Genomic DNA, 11,189 nt, shown 5'->3' on the forward strand with positions numbered 1-11,189 from the left:
AAGCTATCCTCATGGTTGAGCCCTCGGCAGAGGTAGTCCCCACTTCCACCTTAGATGAGAAGTCTTAAGTGAATTCCCCTGCTCCAGGGTTGGGGAAGGCAGTTCACCAAACTGCCATGGATATCAAGTGTTGAGTAAGCTTCTAGTGTCTTAAACAGATGACTCCACAGCTTGATTAATCATGAGTAGAGGTGAATGAGGAATGCTTTTCTTTCTGATCAAATAATTCACTCTTGCTACCTGTCCTATAATTTTTGTTTTTAATACTTTAACTAGATGAAACAGGGAATTTAAATAAAGGAAAATAAGAAAGATAAGGATGGCAGAGACTCTGTAAGCAGAATAAGTCTAGACTCCCAGGATCCCAAAAGGTACCCAAGTGTGGACCTTTGAAGAGTAATTTGACCAAACCTAGGGAATTTCCTACTGCAAAGCTGGTTCCTTGATTATGGCAGCTTCTGCCTTTGGACAAAGGTCCTACCTGCAAGCTGACAGGTGATGTGAGACCTGAGCACACAAGCAGCTTCACCTATAGCAGCCCCACAGGGCCTTGGCATGTGCATGTGCATGTGCCTGAGGGAGAGGGCACTGCTCAGACTCTCAGGCTGTGGGGCCAGGATTGGTCCAAGATCTGTCCTTTCAACAATTAGGGAGATCCCAGGTCAGAGGCACAGATTACCACCCTTCACTCTACTTAGATTAAAACTAATGCCACAGATACAAACACATTCCAGTCCCTTTCACACTAAACATTTGCAACCTTTCTTTGGTGACATTTTCTCCTTTAAGTATCAGACAGGATTTGACCTAATGTTTGATGATGGCTCGTGTGCAGATGTAACTAGGCTCTCTTCAAAGATAAGTGGACATGCTTGCCCCCATCCTGACAGCAAAGGACAGCATGATTCCTGGTAAAAGCCACGCCAGTGCTCCCCTTAAGCCAAATTAAATCAAACACTGGTGCAAGGCCTACAGTAAAATATTATTCTGTTCCACTTTTCATACTGTCTGACCTAGTCCCTTAGCAACAGGACTGCGGCTAAACAAAGGCAGTTGCTTAAATAATTACATGCCCCATGAGAAGAGGCTAATCGTTTTAGTCTTGAAGTGTCAGTGATTCATAATCGTGGACCTTCGGTTTTGATTTGTATTCTTACTGAAAAACGTGGAGACAGGTCTGGCTCTGCCTGGCAGCTGACAGTGGCAGGGTTCTGGGGGCCGTTTGACGGTGTCATGTCGCCCCCTACTGGGTATGGCTGCTTGCAGTGAAAAGGGAGGCAATAATCTAGGCCTCCTCCACTTGGGTGGCCTGGTGAGGAAGGGGTGACCAAGGCATCTACCGAGGCCGACCTGTCACAACTCAGTGCAGCCTACCAGCCTCTACTGCTGGCCTGCTCACCCCTGATTAGCACAGCTGGTGAGTGATCCGACAGAGGACGGGGACCTCTGGTCCAGCTTCTCGGCTGTCTCCTCTGTGTTCAGGATAGTACATGCCTGGCACATGTCAGTATTTGTTGAATGAATGGATAAAACTGGGATGGACAGGACTCTTAAATTAGGTTCCAACTTTTCAGTTAAGTGTTTTTACTGAAACACAATAGATCATTTCAGTTTGCCAAAGAATAGCTCTCGCTCTGATAATTGACTTCAGTGGCTTTAAAAAGGTTTCCTCTATGTCTCGTTTGAAGTAGCCAAACTTCCTATGTTCAGACACCTAATTCATGAGAGAATATTTCTGGCTATCCGGAAATAAGGACGAACTTTCTGACTGAAGGCCTTGTTTCCAGGTAAGACTGCAGCCCCGATAGCAGGCTCCTGGCCAGCCCCCGAGCCCACACAGCCAGCTCCTGAAGGAGTGGACACAGAGGGTGCTACCAGCAGCCGTTAAGAAGCTGTCACACATCTGGTGGCAGGGCTTTTTCCTTTTCCGGTTTATAAAGACATGATTCTGATTGTTGCTTTAATCTGTTTGAGCTCAAGTCAAAAATCTTCCCATTTCCTAGAACCACTGAGGAAAAATCAGGTTGCCCAGGTGCCAGCTACCACCAATGCCAATGGCATATTTTTATTCTTTGAGTCATACGGGAAAGTTCTCAGGTAGAAAAACTGTCTAAAAAACATAGTGCTGATCTTGTAAATTCAGAGGATCCCCTGCCAGGATGACCTGTGGCACTGCAGCAGTTCTCTCCTGGGTGGAAGCCTCAGGGTGGAGCAGGGCAGGGCTGCCTCCAGCCCACAGCCCTCAGCCCTGGGCTTCCTCTTGGTAGTGTCCACCAAGCAGACTTCTGCCTCAGCCACAGAGCCCCCAAGAGTCGCCACCTTCACCTGACACGGACCCAGATCAACGGAGCTATGACCCCACCCTGAAATAACCCTGCCAGCTGATGGGCACTGGGGCGGGGGTGGGGAGCAGCTCACTAGATCTAAAGCTCTTCATGGGCAGGCCCGGCCCCATCTTTCTGTTCTCCTTGCTGAAAGCACCCAAGGCTCCACCCAAAAGGTGCCACAAAAAGCTTATTAGCTGATTTCTTTCTTGGGGCTTCTGCTCTCTATGCCAAACTAGACCCAAAATGCAAAAGCAGCTTTGGACCACATATGCTTCCATAAACCTTACTGAGTATAAGGTGTACCCAGCCCCATACCAGCTGCTGGGGACACGGAGATGAGTGTCAGTCCTTGCCTCAGAAGTGTGGCATGTTCCGAGTCTAATCAAATGCAGTTGCCCTCAGTAGCTAATGGAGATTGGTTCTAGGACCCTACAGATACCAAAATCCTCGAATGCTCAAGTCTCTGATATAAAATGGCACAGTGTTTATATATAATCTTCGCACACCCTCCCACACACTTTAAATCTCTAGATTTCTTGTAATACCTAATGCAATGCCTGCACAGCAGTGTGCTCCTATGGATTCAGTGTGGTACTCAGAATGTGGCAAATTCAAGTTTTGCTTTTTGGAACTTTGTGGAATTTTTTTTCCTGAATATTCTCAATTCATTGTTGGCTGACTCCATGGATGTGGAGTACACTGCAGATCTGACTCTATCAGGTCCTATAAAAGACTTCTGGTAGGTAAGGGGTCTAGTGGTACAAAGAGAGATGAAGGGTTCAGGAAGGCTCCAAGAGGAGGCAACACGAGCTGTGCAGGAGGGGCAGGTCCAGATGGCCTGAGCCTTACCAGGGCTGGACGTGACAGTCATAGCCAGTCTCCCTGCTAGGCCCCCACCTGACAAGTCAAGATTGACAGAGTAATCAGGAGACCTGATTGCAAAAGGAGAAACATAAAGGGACCCAGAAGGCCCGATGGGTGAAGAACGGAGGGTCCAACCACCCTTCGGTGGAATGGGATCTGTGGGAAATGCAGACCTCAGGGTGAGCAGGAGGGAAGGCTGGCAGTAAGTCACCGAAATGGTCTGCATGACAGTCAGAGGCAGTAAAGGAAACATGAAAAAAGCAGCCTCAGGGGCTAGGTATGTATTTCTTCCTCCAAGGTATGGCACGTAAATCAGGGTAAGTTATTATGGCAGCTGAGAAGCTCTGAGGTGGAGTGCTCTCTGCAGTTTTGGTCACCTCATTAAAAGGACACAGGAGAGGATAATAATCCTACGAAGGGAAGGATGGCTTAGTGCAGGCAAGGACTGGCATTGCAGGGGAGGAGAGCACTGGGCCAGTCCTCTGTGTATGGTGGGATCAGATCCAGGAGGCTCTGGAGTGCAGGGAAGGCTCAGGGGGCAGTGGCAGTGACTCCACACTTAGAGGAGGTATCTGGGCACGGCAGCCATGGCTCGCCAGGGGTACATTTACTGCTGCTACCTCAGGTGCTCTGCACTTTTATCTCACCCTCGCCTGCTTTACTCTGACACACATGAAGGGATTATCCTCATTTTCCAATGAGGAAACAGATACTCAGGTGGGGAGGCAGCTTCACTAGGGTCACCCAATCAGGAAAGTCCCCCTCTGCCAGCTCCTGAAGCTTTTCACTTTATACCACACCCATCTCCCTGAGCCAGGGGAAGTCTAGAGCACTGGCAGGCAGCACAGCCTCCTAACAGATACCAGGCAGACTGCGACATAGCCTTGGAAGGCCAGGCAAGGAAAGGTATATGCATTTTCTGGGCACAAAGGAGTCACTGTCAAGATGTGGTGTCCTGCAGCCACTTCTGTAGCATGGCTGGCATGGAAGAACTGCTCAGGGGTCACCCCAATACCAGTAAGACCGATCACAGAGGAAGAGCCACACTCCGGCTGAGATGTGAGCTGTGTCCTCCGCCTGCTTCAGGCCTGCTGGGCTTTCCTGACGGTGCACAGGCACCTGATGGGCGTCCCATTGGGATTCATAAAGATCCTGAGCTCTGGGTGGCACCTGTGGCTCAAAGGAGTAGGGCGCCAGCCCCATATAGTGGAGGTGGCAGGTTCAAACCCAGCCCCGAGCCAGAAACTGCAAAAAAAAAAAAAAAGTCCTGAGCCTTTCAGTATTTCCCATATAGTTAGAGAACTAAAAAGTGATGTGCAAAGACCAGGGCAGGGGACGTACCACAGAAAATCTGTGTGAAGCAGCTCATGCCTTTACCACTGGACTTGAGATGGAGTCAGTGACTCCTGACATAGTCTGAGGCCAAGAGAAAGAGGAAGGTGGGAATTGATTTTCTGAGACTTCTACCAGAAAGCCAGCCCTGGCTTGAAGTTGTTCACACAAGATTCTAGAATGAGAGAAGGAGAAGCATTGAGACCCAGAAGGGTGTGGATGCAAGGTGAGAAGAAGCCCTCTGGAAACAGCAGAGCCATGGCCATGTCCACCGTGGCATCTGCTGGATGGATAGGGCAGCCTCGGCCTCAGGCACGTGGGACCCATGCTTGGTCCTGCTGGCGACTGCTCAGACGTGTATGGTCCTGCACCTCCCTGAGCCTCTGGGTCACTGCACTGAATAGGCATGAAGGGAGCATCATTTCATTTTGTACATGACATAACTGAAGCCAAATTTACCTGGTTTATAAGGAGCAGAGCTAGGACTTGAACCCAGGTTTGCCAATTGGAAGCTCAAGGCCTCGTCCACTAACCAGCAACCAGCCAAGAACGTGCATCCACTTTAACTGTTAAACGCTGAGAAGCTAGACAGAGAAGTCATGTGTTCTGGAAAACCACCAGTTGTCTTGGGAGCCCAACTGTGTATCTAAGGGGGTACACAGGGGTGCTGCCTGGTAAATGATGTGTTCTGATGCCAAGGAGCCTCATGCCCCTGGGAGGCACTTACCCCTTCCATGGGCGCTATGAGCAGGTCATACAGGGCACGGAGAGGGGGCTTAGTGAAGGAGCTCTGCTTCCTGGGAAGAGAGGAGGTCCCATCCTGGGTTGGTGACACAGCGTGACTGCACAGGCTTGTCATGCTCTGGCAGCTCCTGGGGAGAGAAGGGCGGAGGGATCAATTAGGGTCTGTGCGGGCAGGCGGTAGGGGTGGGGGAAGGGCTCACCACCATCCTTCCCAGCTGTGCTGCCCCACAGACGGTGGAGCGAGAGGCTCTGCAGCAGTGCTGCCATCGGCCTCCCTGCTCTTCCCTTCAAGGTAATTTTCATAGCAGAGTAAGCACCATCAGAAACCACAGGGTAAACCAGCTGCATGTAACAGCTTACATTTCTATGGAGTTTTTGTACATAATCAAATGTCCCAGAGTGCTGTTCAAAGGATTTAATTACATCCTGTGTGGAGTGATTGTGCGCAGGCAAACATGAGGACCATTAGGAATCAGTGCAGCCATCATGCTGGTGAGGACAGTGCCCCAGTGCCAACTAATTTATGGCATGGGAGCCTCAGACAAGACAAAGAGTGTGCTGGCCCTAGCTTGGACTCAGAACAGCTGATGGGTACCCACTTGAGCCCTAGCACAGCAAAGCCCTGGAGGCCCCTGGCCCCACAGCTTGTCATGTGGGGGTGCTGAGAGTTGCCAGCTGGGCAGTCCTTGCCCAGTGAGTCAGTCCATGTGTGGTTGGCTACGTGGTTTTGTTCTGCTTTTCAATTTCTATTCCCATATTTTTAGGTATAGTTTTATTAAATCAGAGGCATTTGCCCCCAAGGACTCCAGTTTTCATACTTTCAATATAGGATGAGAGCATCCACCCATCCATTCATTTAGAAAATGTTTGCTGAGCACTGGCTGTCTATCAGGCATGGTTCTTTGGGGACCTACAGAGGACAAAATGCACAGGTGAGCAGAGAAGAGGCACAGGCAGGGGAAACCGGTTTCCAATGTAGGTGTGAGTCTGAACACGTGTGTCCTCTCAGCACCTGCCCTATTGGCCTGGCCTCTGCATGATGATTAGACACTCAGAGATCTCGTAACATTTATTTAGACACTGTGCACAGTTTTGGAGTTTCTGCCATGTATTCTAAGACCCCAAAGACTATCCCTTAAACTAGATATACTGCTGAGCTTCAGTAGGAACTCTGGGCTGCCGGTAGGGCCAGCACCTTGATTGTTGCTTAAGGAAACACCAGAAGGCTGCTTTCCCTCCTGGGCCAGCCCAGGAGCTGTGACATCAAAAGAAATGATTTGAAAGATTTGCTGATGCTTTCCAGGTATGGCTTCTACCCACAGCCCTCCATGCTTCTGCACGATCTCCACAATGTCCCACTTGACCTAAATTCTAGGGCATTGCTGAGCCCAGCTCTGGGCATCCTCGCCCCCTAGCCTGCTGCCTGGGAGTGGAGAGCAGAACGGCAGGACTCAGAGGGCTGGAGAACCTGCTCTTGTCTGCTCCTTGGTCTTGCTCACTCTGTAAATGTGTAATTACAAGTGACGGGGGCTGCAGAGTGCCTTTGCCATCAGAGCCAGTGAAGCACAGATAACCCTGGAGTGACACTCAAAGGCTCACTTAATTCTGTAGAATACACTGCAAAGAGCAATTCTGCCCTGAAGGAGAGATTACCAAATTGCTCTCCGGAGGAGATGCCCTGGCATGACACACAGTGTCTGTCACAGCCCTGTTTGTTAACACACACACACACACACACACACACTCTCAGCAGACAGGGAATGTGCCTCTAAAGAGCCCACAGTGCCACCCAGACAGCAGGCAGGGCAGCAGGAGCCCTCAGTGTCTTCTTCCTGTGCACCTCTTGCTTCATACCAAGGACTGTGGGCTCAGGTATCCCCACCTGAAGTACCTGGGTGACATCAATCCCACTGAAGGTGTCCAAAGAGTGCTATGTCCCCAGACAATGCTGTAGCCCCAGATCTTCACAGTGACTGATGGGGGTGCTCCACACACCCCAGATCCTTCTGGCTCAGATCTAAAAAGGCCCCTACTGGAGGAAGAGCACCCAGCTCCGGAAGCTGTCCTCAGCTTCCCATTGGGGTATAAGGAGACCACGATAGTCCCAGCTGCCCAGGGAGACACAGGGGCTCCTGGTTGGTCTAAAGCTTGGCTACTTAGTCCAACAAATCAGAACCAAACCCCCAACCCATCTGACCCCTCCCTGAGGAGCACAGGATGTCAGCCTGGGCAGTCCCTGGAGGCCTGGGTGGGCACCTCTGCTGCCGGTGCTGCACAAGGAAGTTCCAGGAAGGGCTGAAGTCTGACACCAATTCACAGAAGAAAATGTCTGGAGGTAGGTGGTGGACAGGCCAGCAGGACTTGGATGTCAGCCTTGGGCAAGCCATTACCCTCTGGATATTGCTTCATGGTTTGTAAGAAGGGGCAATGCTGCCACAGGCAGGGGTATGAGGATTGGAGGGGATGGCTGCACAGTGTCGAGAACCAGCTGAGGCCCAGGAGGCTCAGCTAGACAGACAGAGCGTGAGTACTGGTGACAGTGGTGTCTTTTCACTGAAAGCTGGGAGGGCTACAGGTACCTAGAGGGGTCCAGCAGGACTGACTCATCCCACATGTGAAACTGCCTGTCCTGTGCCAGGCACAGTGGGTGCACAGTGGGTCCACAGGGAGCCAGGCCATGGATCCCTCACCAGGTGCCAACAGAGGTGAGGGTCACAGAGACACAAGTCCCTTACGTCCATTGCTGGTCACTGGAGCTGGGGAAAGACTTTCTGGAAAAGCACTATTTGATCTGGGCCACCAGAGAGGATTTGGAGTTAGCCTGCCTAGTTGAGAAGGTAGAAGGGGTCATTTCAAGCAGAGGAACAACATAAAGAAAGGCACAACATTGGGAAATGGAGACTGGGGCAGTGCATGTGAGAGGCATGTGGACAGAGGGTCAGAGATGAGGGCTGGAGAAGAAAGTGGGCCCGGTGGCCAGGCTGGGGGGTCTGGAGTTATCTGTGGATAGAAGCAGGTCCGGTTACCTCTTTACACAAGCGTGCTTGCTTGATCAAGAAGCCTTTCCCAGTATGCTCCCAGGTCCTTTCTAGAAGAAGAGCAAAGGAAGCCCATCTGTCCACATCTCTCTCTGAGAGCTTTCCCCTGTCCTCCCAGGACTGTGCTACATAGGGCAGCCATGATCAGACCTTGTGTTCACCTCACTTAAGGCCAACTTCAGTTGGGAAGCCAATCAAATGTCTTTGTCCAGAGCTGGTAAACATGCAGCTGTTCAAGGCACTTGTTTGATCTGGGGAGGTTTCCTAGGAGACCCTCTCTGGGCATGTGGTTATGTTTCCAGACAGTGTAGAGTATTTGAGAACCACACCCTGGTGGGATGGGCAGGGCAGGCACCCTTGTCAGCAGAAGCCCACCACGAAGCCTCAGCCTCCCTGCCTGACACTCAACCTTGTCCTGTGCCCCACTGACACTTGCTGACCTCTGTCCCCCTGGCCCTCCTTATGACCTGGAAGCTCACAGAACAACTATCTCCTGATCACTGACCAGCCCACTAGGCCTCCTGCACAGGTCAGGCAGGAAGCCCCCTGGGAGAACCCCTCTGATCTGTGCTGCTTGTCAGTGGAGGGCACCTATCATAAGGGATATCCCTTTCAAAATGAAGATAAAAGCCCAGAAATAGTCCGTTGGTAGTTATATTATAAAACAACAAACAAACGAACAAAAACCCAACCAACCTGAAACCATAATTTAAGGTCAGAGTAAATCCGTGCATGTGCTGCTACCCACTTAGCCACTGGCGATGGCTCCCTGCCTGCCTGCACACACCTGTTCTTTTGTAGCAGTCCAGGCGGCAGCTGCCTCCAGCTTCTTCACACTGGTGGTCTGGCCTCACTCTGCCTTGACAGCAGCAGCATGTGGCTAATCCCTATTGGAAAGCTGTTCTAGGAGTGGCAGGCCCAGGGACAGAGAAATAGGGGGCACAAAATCAATGTCAAGAGGGACTGATAGTCCCTGGACTCTGGGAGTCACCCAGAGGTGAGGCATGGGGAGGGGCTCAGGCTGGGACTCATAGGCCGGGACACTACCCCTTTCTGCACTGGTAGGCCTGAGGTTTTCTCACCTCTACAGTCCTTAGTGCCATAGCTGCCTTGTGTAGACTGCTGTGAGCTGGTAAGGGTGAGCCCCTTGAAAGCTGGCACAGCTGTACGTGCTCCTGTGGTGAAGTGCAGTTTAGGGCCTCTGAGTCCCAGGTAGATGGCAGCAGGTCCCTGGGCTCTGAGTCCTAGGTGCACAGACTGCTCACAGCGGCTCCCTCAGCTCCCTGGACTCTGAGATGAGAGGATAGTGCTTACCACCTTCTAGAATGGGAGCTTTGAAAGGAGGGGGTGGAAACATGCATCCCGTGCAGTGGGAATGTGAGCCACCCCAGGGGCTGTGCTGCCCATTTAGAAATTTGGCCCAGAAGAGGGGACACAGCCAGGCCTGTGTATCTGTCTCACCCAGCACGTTTGCTCCTTCTTCACAGAGGGGGAGTGAGGTTCAGAGAGGGCAAGAGATCTGCACAAAGACACAAGGCAGCCATGGGTCAGGCCTCCCACCTGGCCAGGATGGGTTTTTGCTGCACCCTACCAGCCACCAAGTTCCTAAATGTGGTGCTGACCACCGGCAGTCCCTCCCGGGCTTCCCAGCTGCACCTCCCAGGGACTCCGGCAGGTGGTGCTAGATCCCTCTCCTTCTGGCCTGTCCACTGACGGTGGGACCCAGTTGGGCTAATTGACAGCCTAGCTCTCAGCAGAGATCTTTTCACACCGCACTGTTTTTATTAGCTCATTCCTCAGATGATATTTATTAATTTACTTCTGGAGAAATATTCATTTTCTCCCAGCATGCAGTCTGTGTGGTGAGGTAGGAGAGCTGAGGCCAGTGCTTCGTATTTGCACATAGAGAATGCAGAGCCACACGATGATAATGTGAAGAGCCCCGAGGGGGCAGAGGCATCAGGGGTGTGGTTCCTGTCTCTGGAATGATGACAAACACTAGCTGGTCTAGGCTGCACTCACCGTTGAATCTCCCCTTCAGGGAGGATGAAGCATCTATTCCTGAGGCAGGGGCGGATTGATCTGCAGCTGCAGAAGACAGAGTATTGCTGCTGTTGGGCAGTCCACACCAAGGCCATGCCTGCCCAGGTGCGCTGTAGGTCCCCTGCCTCCTATCCTGCTTGGCTTAGAGAGGGGGGTAGGTTCACAGTGCCGATAGCAGCGGGAGAGTCTCCTCACCCCAGCACACACATGTTGCTTTCTCAGGTTTTCATACTGGTGAAAGGTAAACAAACCACCTTTGCTTGAGCTAAACAAACTCTTTCAGGCAGCTGGGATGGCTCCTTCCCTTGGAAGTGGGCCCGCCCTGCCTTCTGGGGGCAGGAGCTCACCTCAACCTCTGCTCTGCTGCCCCCTGAACTGGTTTCCAAGGCAGTGTTTCTACAGCAGCCTGGGCTTGAGGAATCAGGTCATCCCACATGCATGTGCCAAACACAGCACTGCGCTGTCTGCAAGGAAGTGTCTATATAGGGCCAGCAGATGGAAACAAGGGGAACAGGCTCCATTTTCCCTCAGGTGAGACTGAGAAGTGGGCTCCACTCAAGCTTGAAGACTGTAGGGTGGCAGCAGCCAGCCTGTCTCTGTAGGAAGGCTGCCCAGGAGGCTGAGAGGGAGGAACCAACACACCAGAGCCCGGGGCAGTCTTGGGAACTCTGAGAGACCAGCACCCTGAAGCCACAGGATGGCTGGGGGTGGCTACTATGTGTACGTTAACCCACAGGCAGGCGGCCTGGGAGAGGCAGACCCTTGGTCTGAAGAAGGGTGCCTGTGAGAAAAAGGGACAATTGAACCCAGGGAAGGCTCTGTTCTCCACAGCACCAAGGAG

At 51.8% G+C, this 11,189-nt stretch overlaps 1 protein-coding gene across 1 annotated transcript in view; it reads right to left on the bottom strand.

Annotated features, from left to right (window-relative positions):
- Positions 1 to 11,189, bottom strand: part of TTC28 (tetratricopeptide repeat domain 28) — a 472,107-nt gene that overhangs the window by 23,608 nt on the left and 437,310 nt on the right. The window contains exon 13 of the mRNA XM_023513262.1: positions 5,251 to 5,395. Within this exon, the coding sequence (XP_023369030.1) occupies positions 5,251 to 5,395 (145 nt within the window). The remainder of the gene's footprint in view (positions 1 to 5,250; positions 5,396 to 11,189) is intronic.

The sequence above is a fragment of the Otolemur garnettii genome, unplaced genomic scaffold (genome assembly GCF_000181295.1).
Source record: "Otolemur garnettii isolate 467f Iridium unplaced genomic scaffold, OtoGar3 scaffold00038, whole genome shotgun sequence".
In the NCBI taxonomy this organism is placed as follows: domain Eukaryota; kingdom Metazoa; phylum Chordata; class Mammalia; order Primates; family Galagidae; genus Otolemur; species Otolemur garnettii.